Consider the following 18,233-nt stretch of genomic DNA (forward strand, 5'->3'; position numbering starts at 1 on the left):
AAAGGGAAATGGAGTTCTTCGGCGAAGACAAGGCTTCCACTCCACTCCATCAAATTATCTATCCTTCGCCGTCACTCTGCATCGCTCTCCAAATTTGGTATAATCTTCACTCATATATTATTTACCAAAGAGGGAGAAAGTTTGAAAAAGGGCTTATATTTCACTCATAAGTATCCGTTTTTGGCGATTCATGCCAAAGGGGGAGAAAGTATTAGCCCAAAGCAATAGGACCGCACCACCACCAATTTCAAAAATTTGTAGTCTTTCAATTTGTATTAAAGAAGTTTTTCAATTGATATCTTATTTTTGATATAATTTTAAATTGGTATGACCTCTTTCAAAATTAATATCTAAAACTCTCTTGAACACTAAGAGAAGAATTTCATTGAGGGGGAGTTTTGTTTAGTCAAAGGAAAAGCATTTGAAACAGGGGGAGAAAATTTCAAATCTTGAAAATGCTTCTCGAAATCTTATTCATTTACCTTTGACTATTTGCAAAAAGACTTTGAAAATAATTTCCAAAAGAGTTTGCAAAAACAAAACATGTGGTGCAAGCGTGGTCCAAAATGTTAAATATGAAGAAAGCATCCATGCATATCTTATGAAATGTATATTGGTTTAATTCCAAATAACCTTTGCACTTACCTTATGCAAACTAGTTCAATTCTGCACTTATATATTTGCTTTGGTTTGTGTTGGTATCAATCACCAAAAAGGGGGAGATTGAAAGGGAAATAGGCTCACACATTTTCCTAAATGATTTTGTGGTTGAATTGCCCAACACAAATAATTGGACTAACTAGTTTGCTCTAGATTATGAGTTCTACAGGTGCCAAAGGTTCAACACAAACCAATAAAAAGTCCAAGAAAGGGTTCAAATAAAAAGAGCAAAAGACAACCGCCGACAGCCCTGGTCTGGCGCACCGGACTGTCCGGTGTGCCACCGGACAGTGTCTGGTGCACCAGGATGGATCAACTCTAACTTGCTAGCTTCGGGTTTTCTGGGAGCCACTCCGCTATAATTCACCGGACTGTCCGGTGTAGCACCGGACTGTCCGGTGTGCCAGCAGAGCAATGACTAACTGCGCTAACGGTCGTCTGCCAAAGTCTACAGTGAATAGTGCAACTGCGCTCGCAGAAGTCAGAGCAGGCACCAGATGGCGCACCGGACAGTGAATAGAACCTGTCCGGTGCACCACCGGACTGTCCGGTGCACCACCGGACTGTCCGGTGGCCCACATGTCAGAAGCTCCAACGGTCGAACCCTAACGGTTGGGTGACGTGGCTGGCGCACCGGACAGTGTCCGGTGGCGCACCGGACTGTCCGGTGGCGCACCGGACTGTCCGGTGCGCCCTTCGACAGCAGCCTTCCCCAATGGGCATTTTGGTGGTTGGGGCTATAAATACCCCCAACCACCACTCTTCAAGGCACCCAAGTATTCACTACTCCTCATTCAATACAAGAGCAATACACAACACTCCAAGACACAAATCAAAGCCACCGATCGAATCAAAGTCCATAATTCAACTCTAGTTTTTAGGACTTGTGAGAAGATCGACTTGTGTTTTTTTGTTGTTCTTGTTGCTTGGTTGGCTTTCTTCTTCCTCTATTCTTGCTTCCAAGTTCTTTGTAATCAAAGCAAGAGACACCAATTGTGTGGTGGTTCTTACGGGGACTAAGTGTCCCAATTGATTGAGAAGAGAAGCTCACTCGGTCTAAGTGACCGTTTGAGAGAGGGAAAGGATTGAAAGAGACCCGGTCTTTGTGACCACCTCAATGGGGAGTAGGTTTGCAAGAACCGAACCTCGGTAAAACAAATCACCGTGTCATCCGCTCTTATCTGCTTGTGATTTGTTTTCACCCTATCTTTTGGACTCGATTATATTTCTAACGCTAACCCCGGCTTATAGTTGTGCTTAAACTTTATAAATTTCAGATTTGCCTATTCACCTCCTTTATAGGCGACTTTCAGTACCTAAAAAGCCTAATCAAAGAACAAAGCTAGCAAACTTCACTGCTGATGAGGACACTAGGGTTTGTCATGCTTGGCTTACTGTCAGTTGCGATCCCATTATTAACACAGGGTAGAAGCGTCAAGGATTTTGGAGTCGAATTACTGAAGCCTACAACTCAAGACGAGGAACATTGCCCGAAAGGTCGACAAAATCTTTGATGAGTAGATGGGATACTATCAAAACATAGTGTTCCACTTTTGCTGGTTACATGATGACAGTCCTCCGACAGAACCCTAGTGGACTAACTGACACAGACAAGGTACATCTTCACTATGAAACATTACATAACTATTGTAGGTATTTGTAAATATGTTCCTGCTCTAATGAGCCTTTTCTCTCCCAAACTTCACTTGCAGCCTCTAGGTTTGCAGCTATTGAGAAGAAGCCTTTCCACTTTTTACATTGTTGGGCCATACTGAAGGACCAACCGAAATGGATGGACAACCACATGGGTCAACAAAATCAGCATGGCAACGCTAATCCCACACAATCTAACACTGCCGATGTGGATGCAGAAGAATCTGTACCAACTAGCTTCACATCGAAGAGGCCACTTGGTCGAGATTCTTTGAAGGAAAAGGCAAAGCGAACTAAATCTGTGGACACATCTTCATCAGATTCAGCGTTCATGACACAGATGGGAGATCTTTCTTTGGAGCGCCTTTCTGTGTACAAAACAGCTGTTACAACTGAGGAAAAGAAGTTGGAGTCAATGAACAAAAACGAGAGGCAAAAACTGCTCCTAGAAAAGAAGAAGTTGAACCTAGAGAAATTAAGGCTGCAAAGGCAGAAACTGAAGGAGGACAAGGAAGAGGAGGTCACGATCTTAAGCATGGATCTCAGTAAATGTAACCCTCTTCTCCGCATGTACTATGAAGCCAAGCAACAAGAGATATTGGCAAGGGTTACTGCCTCATCCTCATCGAGCAAGTGAGGACCAGTTTTTCAATTTAGTTTTTATCGTTTCTCAATGAGGCGTACTCGGACTACTTTGTGTGAGGATGTTGTTATCAGACCGGTTTCTGGTTTGTACCAGAATTTTTTTTTCTGCTTGGTTGATGTCATCAGAATGCTTTGTGTGATGTTATTTGTTTGAACTATTTGTTTGAAGACTACTTAATGTGAGAATGATGTATTTTTATTTTAACATTTTCACACACATATGCATGCATGACAATGCTACTTCATATTATTGAATTGAAGGAGCAGTTACGACATCAGACACTAAGACAGACACTAAGACAGAAGACAGTAAGACCGACACTAACACAAGAGAAACTAACAAACATGACACATAACAGACATGACACAGCTGCGTTGTTTGCCTCCTATGCAACTCCAGATCCAAGAAGCGCCTAGTGATGGTGGATAAGATCAACCTGAAGCTGAGTATATTTGTTGCGGTCTTTGAGTTGGTTGTACCTTTGATTGACGAACTCGTTGCGCTCTTCCATTGAACCTTGACTAGTGTCAGCCACCACTCCGATGTTTTCAAAAGTTGTGTTCAATGCCAATGGACCTTCGTCTTCTACTATCATGTTGTGCAATATTATGCAAGTTTTCATGATGTCCCCAATCTGTTCAGGACTCCAACCGTAAGCAGGGCCACAGACCACACCCCATCGCTTCTGGAGTACACCGAAAGCTCGTTCAATATCTTTTCGAGCAGACTCTTGAATTATAGCAAAGTGTTGCGTTCTAACGTCGTAGGGATTACGGATTGTATTTACAAATGCGGGCCAGTCAGGGTAAATCCCGTCTGCTAGGTAATATCCCATATTGTAAGTGTGACATTCACAGTGAATGAAACAGGAGGTGTGTTACCGCTGAGATGCCTTTCGAAAAGGTTTGAACGGTGGAGAACGTTTATATCGTTGCAGCTACCTGGTAGTCCAAAATATGCATGCCATATCCGAAGGTCATACGACGCAACTGCTTCCAAGATCATGGTAGGATGTTTACCGCGCCCTGTAAACATGCCCTTCCATGAACTTGGGCAGTTACGCCACTCCCAATGCATGCAATCAACACTACCAAGCATACCAGGAAACCCTCGTGACTCGCCAACTTGGAGGAGGCGTGCGATATCTTCCGCATTGGGTGCACGGAGATAGTACGGACCAAACGTGGTTTGGATGGCCGTGCAAAAGTGTTTCAATGCCTCATGAGCCGTGGATTCACCAATGCGTACGTATTCGTCGACGACATCAGCAGGAATACCATAAGCAAGGATTCAAACAGCAGCAACAACTTTCTGCAGAGCAGAAAGACCAATCTCACCCGCACAGTTTGGGCGCTGAATAAAGTATGGATCCACTTGTAGCACAACATCAACCAGGCGCTGAAACACATGGCGACGCATACGGAACCTACCATAAAATAAATGTGTCATAAAAGAAATGTGTCTCACAGAAAGGGGCGATGAAGTTAAGTACATGTGAAAATGAATGTGGGCATGAAATATATGAAATACCTCCTACGGAATTGAGCATCCGTGTACACGGGTTGCGCTCCAAAGTAGTCCGCTCGGATTCTTGCATCGTCGCTCATGTGATCACGATGAATCCGAACACGCCTAGGAATGGAACCACCGTGACGACGCTCGTTGCGTGCACGACGCCTTCTAATAAGCATGTGCCTCGCCAACTGCAACTCTTCTTCTTCCTGTTCCATTTCTTCCATCAACCTAACAAGAAAATTCGATTCTAAGTAGGGGTTCATTGTTCTGGAGATTTGAAAGCCAAGTTTGAGTGAAGTATGCAAGCATCACTCGCTATTTATAAAAGAAGTAGGCTTTGGAGACAAGCCATCCTCTTGTCGTGCAGACGAAGCTAATCGATGGCTTGTCGAAGAAGTGTTGTGGCTTACTGTGGAAGCATGTGAATTTGAAAACATATTTCCATACCGATAAAATTCTATGCGACGTTCTATCGACAACAATTACACACAAAATAATAGCCAATGTTAATTAATTTTGACAATTCGAAATTATTAATTCGAAAATTAATAAATACACTTTTTTTCGCATCATTTGTATAGCGTGAATTGGGAAGAAAACAAAGAAAACAGAAAAAGAAATGGAAAAAAGGGAATCTGTTAACACTGTAGCTTTAGGAGACCGAATTTAGGGGACGCTTCTGGAGACTGAGAATATATAGATGACATAATCTTTTATAGTGTGATGTAGAAGATAGAGAATATTTCTTTAGAGATAGAATTTAGGGGACGTTGTTAGAGACAGTCTCTACGTTCATAGGGTGGTCTGAGCCGACGACAGCCCATGTCTATTCAGGCCTTGTTCGTTTCTGTCGAATTGGTGGATCGGAACGATTCCTAACCGGATTACTTCTATAATTTATATAAACTTTGATTAGATTGAACGATTTCGGGTGTAAATTCGACACAAACGAACAATATCTCATTCGGTGCCCAGTAGCTCCGTTGACCCGGATCGGCCAGCTTTGGGTGAGCATCCGTTCCAGTGTACGCTGCCAACAAAGCATGGTCAAAATTTACGGATTGGCGATGTACGCCCAGAAAAAGCATGGAAGGAAGACTGCGGCTATCTACGGTAGAGCAGCCAAGCAATTGATTCAGAGCCACAACCCCAAAATCCTCTCCTTTTCCTTGTTGTGGCTGACAACTCTCGAGGGCCCACTACGTCTAAATCCTCATATCCAAAACCCAACTCTCCCACCAGCCCATCAACTCCAAGTACGTGTCACAGATTTCTCGGGCCCAGGCAGACCTACCCCACATGTCAGTGATAATCATGGTGGTATCCTCTGTAGCCGAAAGAGACCTAGAGCGTGCAATAGTAATTGGGCCCGTCTCGAGTTGAGAATTGCCTGAGCACGGTCCATAGACGTGCTCAAACAGGCCACTTGTCTCTCTGCTGCGATTCGTCTGTTGAGGCGTTCCGGGTGCATAGACCGCGCCTACAAATGCTGACAAGTACGATGCCTCGAGAGAATGGGCCCACCGCATAGGAAGAAGGCCCTAGCAGGCTAGCACCACCGCCACATCCAAATCAAAAAGGGGCAATTGTGTTCCTGTCCCTGGATGAAAGTGCAACTGTGATTTTGCCCCTCAAAATTCGACTTTGTGATTTCGGGCCTCTTTTTTGAAAACGGAAAACACGTTTGCCCCCGTTTCTGTTACCGTTACTGCAAATTGGATTAAAGCCATTTTAAAAAATAAATGAAAATATGAAATGACCATACTACCCTCTATCTATAACAGCACACTAATCCGCTCGAGTCCGTCCCGAAGCTCTCGTCTGTACTCTATCCCAACTTCCCAAGAACCCTAGGCAGCAAATCTTGAAGCGGCTGGTCCACCGACGGCGCGGCACGGAGAGGGAGCACGCCCTCGGCGATAGCTGGCTCGGCGGCGCCGGTCGGGCGGACGCGCTCGGTGGCGCTGGACGCCTGGACGCGGGCGCTCTGCTCGGCGGCGCTTGGACGAGGGCGCTCTGCTCGGCGGCGCTTGGAGAGGCGGCTCGGCAGCACCTGGTTGCGTAGGTGAGCAGGCCGTCGTGGTCGGCGTCCAGCGCGGCGAAGCGGCCGTCCACCGAGGAGTTGAAGGCGCGCTCGTCCTCCACGAAGCACCGTGCTCCCGTCCAGGATCTCCACGCTCATCGTCGGATTCCTCTCGCATTGGTTGGTCGAGCGCACGCTCGTCGGTGCCTGGAGACGCCGGTCCGACGCACGGCTTGGGCTGGAGAAGCGACGCGATCTGCTCTGCAGGAGAGGCGACGCCAACAGCTTCTACTTGCAGTATGGACTCCCAAAATGACTTGAGGTTAGACTAATTGATGTTACATTTGTTAGTTTACTGGTAATGGCGAATTAGGTTGTGATAGGTTTCAAGAAATTGTTCTTTGTAGGTCCAGTGATTTGCAAGTTGTTGTTAGAGTTGGTTCTTATGCTGCTTTACCGGATGGGGAACCAAAGCGCTATTGTCAAGCTAAAACTTTGTCACCATTTCGTTTAGAAAGACAAAAATGTGGTCTGCTCACTCTGGTAGATTACATAGGTGACAATTTCATATGGGGCTCGAAGCAGTACATAAGCTTATGGCGTTCAACCTTTGATGATATTGCTGTAGAGATAAAAACTGATGAACATCTTCTACAATGGTTTGATCTTAATCTTGAGAATGGGATTATGTATATTGATGCTGAAATCAAAGATTTTGATGGGCCTTTGCAAATTTCACCTACCAAACGTCGGTGTCATCCTAGAGTGAGGAAGAGATTGACAAATGAGAAATGTGTAGACCATCCTGCTGATCCGCACCAAGCCACAAATGAGAAATGTGTAGACCATCCTGCTGATTCGCACCAAGCCACAAATGAGAGCACCAAAATGGCTAAAGCTGTTAATAAGAGCAAAAAATCTAAAATTAAGGGTTCACATCATGATGACGAGGGTGCATATTCTGATACCGATTCACTTAGAGCGTTCAGTGATAGCAGCTATGACAGTGAAATGGCTGCATCATCGGACTCTGACTTTGATTCTGATCCTGAATTTGATCCTGACACTGAAATAGTGGATGAGGATGATGACGATGATGTCCCTAATTTTGTTTATGATGTTGATGACCCATGTATAGATGTTGGTGTGGTATTCCCAAATACTAAGCAGTGCAAGTCAGCAGTATTACACCATGCCATCTTGAATGACCATGGTTTTCAGACTGTGAAGAGAGATGCTATAAGATTTACAGCCAAATGCAAGAGGGCGGACAAGGGATGCAAATGGCGCTTTCATGCTTCTACTAGTACCAAAAAATATGTCGGTTGCAAGGTAATCTAGATACTTACATAGTAGATGTTTTCTGCAGGTTTCAGCTATTGGGAATACTAATGTTTTGATTCTATGTCTGCAGGTTAAGACAAATGGACCAAAGCACACATGTGGTTCGTACAACAATTGTGCAGATAATATGGCTACAAATAGATGGGTTGCTGATAGAGTGGTCAATTTGTTGAGGGATGATCCAACAACTGGACCAAAGTTCCTGCAGGACGAATTGAAGAAGAAGTACAAGATAGTAGTTCCATACGATAGAGTCTTTAGAGGCAGGGAGAGGGCGCTTGACATGATAAACGGAAAGTGGGATGATAGCTATGATTTGCTGCCTACCTATCAAGCTGAGCTATTGAGATCTATCCCTAATAGTGTTGTTGAGCTAGACACTGAAACATGTCAAGGTGATGTCTGTTTCAGGAGGTTCTTTATAGCTCTTAAGCCATGCATTGATGGTTTTGTTGAAGGTTGTAGACCCTATATTGCCATGGATAGTACTCACTTAACAGGAAGGTCAAGAGGTCAATTGGCGTCAGCTGTTGCAGTTGATGGAAATAACCGACTGTTTCCAGTGGCTTATGGAGTAATAGAGACAGAGTCTAAGGAAAGTTGGATTTGGTTCATTCAGAACTTGAAGAAAGCTATTGGTTATCCGACAGGTATGGCATCCAACAATACTTCTATTTTAACTTGCTTTCTGAAATTCAAATGCTAACATAGTACTATTGTGAGATATAGGTCTGGTTATCAGTACGGATGCATGCAAAGGACTTGAGGAGGCTGTCCATATTGTGTATTCTGGTGTGGAGCATAGAGAGTGTATGAGGCATTTATGGAAGAATATGAAGAAGAAGCAGTACAAAGGGGCACTTTTCTCTCAAAATATGTGGGCAGCTGCAAAAAGTTGGACCGTTGAGAAGTACAATTACCATATGAGGAAGATAGAAGAGAAGGCTCCAGATGCCATTGCATGGTTGGATGATAATCATCCATTTGTGTGGACAAGAAGTAAGTTCAGTGAACTATCTAAGGTAGATTACATCAATAACAACCTCTCTGAATGTTTTAATAGTTGGGTGGTAAAAACCAAGGACAAACATATTGTGGACATGCTTGATCAGATAAGGCAGATGATCATCAATAAGTTTGTTGAAAGAGAAAAGATAGCTAGAAACATGCAGGGCACAATAATCCCATCTATCATTCAGGATTTAAATGCTAAAAGCAAGGCTATAAAGGATCATGAAGTCTTAATATGTGGAGGTTTTACTGCTGAAGTTACTGTGTCCACAATAAGGCATTCAGTCAACATGGATCAAAAGACTTGCAGTTGTAGGGTTTGGCAAGTAACTGGGAAGCCGTGTAACCATGCTTTGAGTGTTATTGCGAAGCTTAGTAGAGATGTTCAGATGGAAGAATTTGTTCATGAATACTTCTTTGTTGATCGGTTGAGAAAGACATATGCGGGTGTCTTCCTTGCAATTACATCCAAGCATCAGTGGGCTCGTGTTGATTTAGGCTATAAAATCTGCAAGCCTAAACTAAGGAGGAAACCAGGGAGGCCAAGAAAGAGTAGAATCAAAGCATCTGATGAGATTGGCACAAAGAAGAGGAGGAGATGCACTGAATGTAATGAACTAGGTCATTTAGCAAAGACATGTCAAGGAGGTCCTACAGCAAAAGAGAGAAGGGCGACACTCTCATCTTCAGTAAATGCATCAGCAGTGGGTAGTAATGATCCAAATGTGGCTCAAACATCTAAGTAAGTCATTTCTGCTATGCTATACTAATTTTAGAGATGATTACCATACAAATATCAGTTAACTAATTTTTATTCTCCTATATGAAGTGCTTCTGAAAGTGCTCTTGCATGCGCTCCTGGAAGTGGAAGCACAAGTGCTCCAAGCACAAGTGCTCCAAGCACAAGTGCTGCAAGTGCAAGTGAAAGTGGAAGGGGAAGTGTAGGAAGAAGAGGAAGAGGGGGGAGGCTTGCACAATGGTTTGGAATTTAATGATCAAGATAGCATCATGAGGTGCTGTTTCTTTTGTATGAGATGTTGCTTTTGTATGACAATGTAATGGGTTCATGGTACTTTGTCATGCTTTTGTGAGACTTTTGTTGAACTCCATATGTACTACTTTGTTGGATTTGTTATGTGACATTGTGTTATTCTATATCTATCTTTGTTGTTGAAAATACTATCGAAATTCTGTTGCAATACAGTCAAAATATTGTCAAAAAGCTCTTGAAATACTGCTAAGCTGTTGTGTGAAAATCAGGGGTAAAATCACAATTACAGAACAGTCCAATTCAAAAGGAGGGACAAAATCACAATTATGACTGAAGGGTAAATTTGTCTTTTGATGTCCTAATTCACACCGTTACTGCATCTAACAGAAACATGGGCAGACTTGTATTTCGTTTTCAAAAAAGAGGCCCGAAATCACAAAGTCGAATTTTGAGGGGCAAAATCACAGTTGCACTTTCATCCAGGGACAGGAACACAATTGCCCCAATCAAAAATGCTCTCCGCCGCGTCGCTGTCCTTCGCTAGTCGCTGCCACATCTTCTCTCCTCGTCCAAAGACTCCAAGCTTCTGTGACCTCTGTTCTGCTGCCGCCTCTGGTCCACATCTCTCTACGCCGCCGCCCCGCCGTCCACCGATACCGCAGCGCTGGGAAGGATCACGGGGGAGCGGAGCGAGGCGGGGGACCCGCGGTTTTGTCGCCCGGATGGCGGCGGAGCGATGACACTGGCGGCGGGTGCGGCGCGGCGTTGGGATGCGGACGATCTGCGATGTGTGCGAGAGCGCACCGGCGGTGCTCTTCTGTGCGGCCGACGAGGCTGCGCTTTGCCGGCCTTGCGACGAGAAGGTTAATTCTGCTCCCTGCTCCCTCCTACCCGCGGAGGTCGTCGTCCCTCTCGCAGATCGGCCGGTAGTGCTATTTCAGTTAGCATGGCGGGCGCACGGTTTACCTTCGAGTTCGCGCTGTTGGTCTCTTGTTGTGTCCAGCTTAGGTTACCCAATTTTGTCCCACTTTCTCCATTTCGACGATCCTGCATCTGTCCCGATCCATTTTGGTAGCATGGAATTCGTAATCTTGCTACTTCAAATCGATAAGTTTTCAACGAATAAAAATGGAACCCGGAATATTATAGCATTTGACAGTGACAAAATTGTCGAAGTTGTTTGGGTGGGTTATGAGGAATTCAGAAGAGCCTATAGCTGTAATAGGGGCTCGGGGTGATCCCGTTGGGTTGCCCCAATTGCCCTCTTATAGCTTCTCCAACAAGGTGTCTCAAGATAATGCCAAAAAAATAAAACACCACGCCATTTAAAGTGTTTATGGCACTAAAAATAAATTAAACCCTAACATTTAAGTCCTAAATCATGTATTTTAGAAAATAAACTATATTATTATAAAAGAAAAAGTTGAGGATGGTGTAGAAAATAAGGATAGAGCACTAAACCGGGGTGTAGTATATTTGAATCACGCCCTATATTTTTTGATAAGAATGTGAATATGGCACTATTGGAGTTGTTTTTTTTACGAGTTTCCTATATTTCAAGATAGAACACTGATTTAAGGCACAAGTGTAAATGCTCTTATAATCAAGTGTTATCTTCTTGTTAGGTACACAAATCATGTTTTTGTGTTTTTTATTTGAGCCAAAGCATTCTCTGCGTAATACTTAGTTGAATTAGAGTTCCTCTGTGAGGGAGTTTGTCTGCAAAAAATTTAGGCTACAAGTTTCTTTTGACTATGTCTCATCTAATGTTATGCCGTGGGCTACAACCCCTCACCACTGCTTGTCGCGGTAGTCAAGGTGTTCATGTTTCTTTCAAACTTTTGCTGAACTGACCCTCCCCAAAAGAAAAGATTTTATAGCAATTTTTTTGGGTGGGTGGGTTTGGAATATCACACTTTTAAGCTCTGTTTAGTGCAGTTGCTGAAAGGAATATGAACATAGAATGTAATGTACTTGTATATTGCCAATTCTGGATACTACTAAAGTTATCATCATGTTATGCTGTTGATACGTGGTCTTCACTTTGGTGTGTGTAAAGGGAAATGAAGTAGCAGATGGGAATGGGGATTAGAACGTAGGGGATAAGCACTGGAAGGGGCAGATGAACCTCTGTCATCACAACGGCTGGCAGATCCTGCAGCCACGATGACCGAGGTCCGAGGAAGTCTCGCCCAACTCAGGGAGATGATTATTCCTCAATGAACCCTAATACAAACTACCAGCTAGCCTTTAAGGTTAGGCGGCTGGGACAAAGAAAATAGATCCACTAATTTAGGAAACCACCCCTACACTTAAGGAAACACATAACTGACTCTCCCTGAGATCTCGACTTCCTATGTTGGTCTAGCCTAGCCACTTCTAGGCCTGCGCCTATAGACTTTCCCAAGGAAAGAGTCTATAACATATCCCTCCTCCCCAACAAACAGCTTGTCCGCGAGCTGTACTTGTGGATAGCAGCACTTGAAGTCCTCCAGCTGTTCCCATGATGTATTTGTTGCTGAACGCCCCATCCAACTCACCAAAAGCTCCCAGATGCCTCTGTTCTTCCAGTCACCAACCGTAAATTGGAGCTCTCGCCTTGACTTCTAGGAGAAATCTGGTATCTGGAGCAGGGGTGCCATCATCAAGGCTTGCTTGAGCTGGCCAAAAGCAGCCTCTACCTCCTCAGTCCAACGAAAAGCTTCCTTTTTTAAGAGGGCTGTGAGTGGGGCTGCCACCCCGCTGTACCCCGCAATGAACTTGCGGTAATATCCAGTGAGACCGAGGAAACCGCGAAGTGCCCGTAGTGAACGGGCGTGGCTAGTCCTCAACTGCTGAAATCTTTGCCGGGTCCATTGCCACCCCTTCTTGGGAGATGATGTGACCAAGGTAAGTTACTGACACCGTGCCAAAGGAGCACTTCTTTGTTTCAGGGCCACCTTGTTCTCCTAAAGTGCTTGAAACACCTGTTTCACATGTTGTAGGTGCTCTGCCCATGTTTTACTATAAATTACAATATCATCATAAAACACCAGGACAGACTTGTGGATGTAGAGCCTGAGGACATCATTCATCAATGCTTGGAAGGTTGAGGGGGCGTTGGTGAGGCCAAATGGCATCACCAAAAACTCAAATTGCTACCGGTGTGTTGGAAACGTTGTTTTGTTGATGTCGTCTGGGTGCATGCGAACCTGATGGTACCCACTGAGAAGGTCGAGCTTGGTGAAATACCGTGTGTCGTGGAGCTCATCTAGCAACATATCCACCACCGATATTGGAAATTTGGCCTTAACTGTCTGACGGTTCAGCTCACGGTAGTCTATGCAAAATCGCCACAAGTCGTCTGGCTTCTTGACCAGCAGAACTGGCGATGAAAAAGCCGAAGAACACTCCCGGATAATACCCTGATGTAGCATGGTCTCACACTGTTTCTCAATGTCATCCTTCAAGAGTTGAGGGTATCGATACAGACGCACTACTATAGGAGTTGCACTTGTCAGCAATGTGATGCGGTGATCATGGCGATGTGGTGGGGGTAGTCCCTTTGGTTCTTCAAATATGTCTGTGAAGGAATCAAGCAGTGCTGTCAGTAAGTCTCTACTAGCAGATATCATGGAAAGTTGCGGCCTGCTGCTGTCCAGTCCTGACCATCTGACTGTACGCCCTTGATGCCGAAATGCCATGGTCATGTCTTTGAAATCACACAAAATTGGACCCAATGTCCGGAGCCAATGCACTCCCAAGACGATATCGACCCCTCCATTGGCAATGTATAACATGATATGTCAAAGGTGTTGTCGTTGATGGAGATGGGCACTTTGCGACACACTCCGGTGCTAGTGAGGCGATCGCTGTTGGCCACTTTGACAGAGAGATCAGGTCTATGCTTCACTGGTAACCCCAGGCATTGCACCAATGCCTCCTAGATGAACATATGAGTTGACCCCGAGTCCACCAAGGCAACTAGGGAAACTTCGTTGACGACAACTGGCAGCTTCATTGTGTTGCATATATCAATGCATGTTAGAGCATGCAGGGAGATGCTCACGTCTTCTGATAGCCCTTCTTCCTCATCCTCTAACTCAATGAGAAAAACTCCCTTCCCCGCGCACTTGTGATCTGGTGTGTATTTCTCTGAACAATAATAGCACTCCATTGGCACGTTTAGCCGCCAATTCTTCTGTTGAAGGCGCCTCATCCGGTTCCGAGGAGCTGTCGCCGGTTTTGGCCCCTGGTGCGCCGCCACGGTCCTGGAATGAGCCGGGTGTGTTGCCTGAAGAGTGAGAGGAGCCTGGGTAAGCCGTCGCTCATGTGCGCGAGCTAGGCTCATGGTCGTCAGGAGGTCTGTTGGGTGCTGCAACTTAACTTCTGTCCGCAATGGTTCTCCTAGGCCAACAATGAAGAGCTCCACCTGTTGTTCCATAGTTACATCTGTTGCCCTGCATAACAACCTGTTGAACTGGCGTTGGTATTCTTCCACCGTGCCTGTGTGATAAAGGGCCTTCAGCTCTGCCAAAGTATCGTGTCGAAGTGGAGGACCAAACAACATGTTGATGTACTTGGCGAAACGCGGCCATGGCACCAGGTCGTAGTCTCGTTCAAAGCCATAGTACCACTCGAGTCCCGCTCCTTCTAGGTGTAGGGAAGCAATCCACACCCGATCTTCGAACGTTCGCATCTCGCGGAAGTATGTTTCACACATGTTGAGCCATGGAAGCGAGTCCGATTCGCCGTCGAACGGAGGAAAATGGAGTTTGTGTCGTCGAGCTTCGTCTTCGAAATGATTACGGCCACCCTGTCCATCTTGTCTTCCGTACCGGCCGTAGACGTCATCACCGCGATGCCAAACATGGCGCCCTTGAAATTCATCAGCCTCCAGGCCCCGACTGCTTAGGCCGCCATCGCCGAGTTGTTCCAGACTGCGGCGATCATTCCACCAGTCACTAGAACGTGGTCCACCGTGGTTGTCGATGTCCCTGCACCGTCTGATGATGCGGCGGGTCAGCGCGCATTATTCCTCGATGAATCCTAATACAAACTACCAGCTAGCCTTTATAGATTAGGCGGCTGGGACAAAGGAAATAGATTCACTAATTTAGGAAACCACCCTACACTTAAGGAAACACATAACTGACTCTCCCTGAGATCTCGACTTCCTATGTAGGTCTAGCATAGCCACTTCTAGGCCTACGCCTATAGACTTTCCCAAGGAAAGAGTCTATAACAGTTGTAAGTTAAAAGTTAAAACCATGATCCCATATTGAAGGCTGCTCGATGGTAGTGGGCTTGGTCACATACTGACATCAAGCGATTGATATATCTCATTATGTGATAAATATATTTGCTCAATTAAAATTTAATAATGCAAATTGATTGTGTCAATTAATTAATACCCTGTGTGCTTCACAAAGGGCATGTTTGGTTCGTTACCGAACAACACTACAGGTTGCCACACCTCTAATGCCACAGTTCCGTCCAGTGTTTTGATTCGTTGGCAGAGTTATGGCACCTCCGCATCTTGCCAACACCACGTCGAGTCATTTTGATGATTTGTTTGTTAAAGTTTTGGCACGGCCACGACCTTGGTGTGGTGTCCCTAGGCGCTGTCTAAACATTCCCAAAATCTTAATTCATCCTTCAAGTGCTCGTGCTGTCTATTTTGTTTTACTGTCTTGCTGTGGGTTCGGAAATTCCTTTTCAAGAATGCTCAAACTACCATTTCTTCCATTGCCGATGGTCTCATATTTTAAATTACACTGTTGTCATCTGCAAATTCTGATGTCTATCAGTAACATTTATTGTTCAGTCTTACCATATGCTACTTGCATGCATGTAGCAGAAAAAAAAATCTTATTATAAATCTGATCGTTGTGTAAAGAATAATTCAGTGGTGGTCTGTTCACTGAGCTGCTAAATGTGGTTACTTTGATAAATACGGCAGTGCTTATCCTACTGATTGCTGATATGTGCATGGCAATAGAAGACTATCCATTTTCCCAGGAAAGAATTTCTAAAGCATTTACTGTGAGATGAGTTTAGACAAAAACAAGCAGCATCGTAGGACCAGAAAAGATTTCAAAGTTCCACTCTTCTTAGCAGCCCTTTATGGTCCACGCTCATCCAACCAAAAGAATGGGAGTTTCCCAACTTATAGGCCTTGTATCAGTGGAGGAAGCTGAGCTCAACAAGAATCCTTTTGATTGGAGGCAAAAGAAGTAGCTTACCCACCGATACTATGAGGTTGAGTTAAATCTATGTCTATCTAAGCCATATTGGGACTACAATTGAAATCCAATCTGGTAGGACATTGGATGATTGGAATTATATTTTAGATATTTTTCCTACTCAAAACATATGTAGTTGAACAAAACAGTGCCTTTTTTATGCTTGGGATGTTTCTAGCTGTAGGTATCAGTGTATCACTACCAAGAATAGTGATTCTGTTCTGGAAACGTATATAGATCCTTCGACATAATTTTTTTGTCAACGAATGTTCCCCGGTTGCTGGGGTATCTTGATGTATTTTAGCAGTTTAGCTCACATTTGAGAATGGTTTGATTCTTTTGCTGTAGTAACCTGACTTGATCGCATCAGAAAAAAAAATATACTTTTGTAGTTACTTGTTGCATATGTCCTTCTGATAATGGTATGTGTGTCCTGTTGAGAAAAACACACGTAGTGTGCGTGTTTCTTATATGCTATGACAAATTGTCACATGTATATGGAAACAATTATAAGTGAGGATGGAAACCTGGCTAATTTGATCCAGTATTAAACTGATGAAATCAGAAGTTACCTTTAGATGTGGATTCATCCTGCAGTATTGAATAAATATTCCCTGTTTGACGAAAGTGGTGTCTATACCAATACCCTTTCATGTTGAGATGCAGGTACACATGTGCAACAAGCTTGCTAGTCGGCATGTGAGAGTTGGGCTTGCAGACCCTAATAAACTGGCACGTTGTGATATATGCGAGAATTCACCTGGTATGGTTTTTGATTCATGGATCCCCTATTTTACAATTAGTAGATTAATAAATCTTTCAATTGAGTAGGTTCACATTGTTTCCCTGTCAATGTAGCTTTCTTCTACTGTGAGATAGATGGCACCTCACTTTGCCTGAGCTGTGATATGACTGTTCATGTTGGTGGCAAAAGAACCCATGGTAGATACCTGCTCCTAAGGCAAAGGGTTGAAGTAAGTTTTTACTCTTTAGCCGGTCTGGGTTGCTTGTTACTCCCTGTATTTATATAATTCTTAAGATAGGAAGCTACGATTAGTTTCCAGGAGATAAACCGGGCCATATGGATGACGTGCCTATGGAGATCAAAGATCCTGAAAACCAGAGAGAGCAAAACACGCCCAAGGAGCAAATGGCAAACCACCATAACGTCAATGATCCAGTCTCTGATGGCAATTGCGATGGCCAGGGTAACATTGATTCGAAAATGATCGATCTTAATATGCGCCCGGCTCGTACTCATGGGCAAGGATCAAATTCCCAGGTTCGTCATGTTCACTGCTGTTGTCTGTTGATGTCTTGATATATCTATAGCTCGCTTTTCAGGCACTTACAATTTCGATCTTGTAACAAGTGTTCTTCCTGATGGCAAATCCAGACTCAGGGGGTGGATCTTAGTGTGAACAACCATGACTCTCCAGGGGTGGTGCCAACAAGTAATTCCGAAAGAGACGCCATCAAGTAAACATTGGAAGATTGGAATGTACATTTCAACTACATATTCTGTTCTATAGGAGCTCCTGGGGGCAGAAATGGGGTTATTCAGTGGTCTCTCTGTTATCACTAGTAAGCGTATTTCTGGCAGAGTTGGAGCTAATAACTGCATCTCAATTCGGCTTGTCGTGCCCTAGACGGTATTGCTGTCCAATTGCATTCTCTTTGCGATTGTTAGAACTCTGTATAGAAGCGCAGCGGCTGCCGCCTGTGCTCTGGAGCCGGAGTATTGTGTGCCATTAGAAACTGTACAAAAGATTAATAGACCGCTCATTTTTCTCTGGTCGCACAAGTTCAATTCAGTTCATGCGTCGTGTATCGTGACACGTGTTACAACAAGGCCACCCGCTTACACGGTGGAGGCATTTATAAGAGTTCGTGGATATGAAATAGGATATGGATTTACAGTGAAGTTTGAAATAGGATATGGATTTGAAATAGGAAATAGGATATATAGTAGGATTAGGTGTGATAATTGAGCTCTAAATTTTACACTATAAAATTTAAGGGTTGAATTGGATTAGAATCAGATTCTTATTTTTATCATTTTTGAACTAAAACTAATTGAAAGTTCTAACAATTTGTGAAGAAACATTTGAATCGTGATCATTAACATCTCTACTTTCTCTAAGTAGGATAGGAAGATTGTTGAAG

At 44.1% G+C, this 18,233-nt stretch overlaps 1 protein-coding gene across 1 annotated transcript; it reads left to right on the top strand.

Annotated features, from left to right (window-relative positions):
- The first annotated feature begins 10,400 nt into the window (after positions 1-10,400).
- LOC100193329 (uncharacterized) lies at positions 10,401-17,864 on the top strand. The gene is made up of 5 exons (NM_001358710.1): positions 10,401-10,706; positions 16,734-16,830; positions 16,926-17,041; positions 17,125-17,349; positions 17,464-17,864. The coding sequence occupies exons 1-5, from the start codon at positions 10,614-10,616 to the stop codon at positions 17,548-17,550; spliced, it is 618 nt and encodes a 205-aa protein (NP_001345639.1). The 5' UTR covers positions 10,401-10,613; the 3' UTR covers positions 17,551-17,864.
- Positions 17,865-18,233: the final 369 nt, after the last annotated feature.

This window comes from Zea mays, chromosome 2 (assembly GCF_902167145.1).
Source record: "Zea mays cultivar B73 chromosome 2, Zm-B73-REFERENCE-NAM-5.0, whole genome shotgun sequence".
NCBI lineage: Eukaryota > Viridiplantae > Streptophyta > Magnoliopsida > Poales > Poaceae > Zea > Zea mays.

Coding starts and splice junctions, on each gene's coding strand:
- LOC100193329 (NM_001358710.1), top strand. CDS start 10,614: ATGCGGACGATCTGCGATGTGTGCGAGAGCGCACCGGCGGTGCTCTTC. Junction 16,831..16,925: donor TATATGCGAGAATTCACCTG/GTATGGTTTTTG, acceptor CTGTCAATGTAG/CTTTCTTCTACTGTGAGATA. Junction 17,042..17,124: donor TCCTAAGGCAAAGGGTTGAA/GTAAGTTTTTAC, acceptor AGCTACGATTAG/TTTCCAGGAGATAAACCGGG.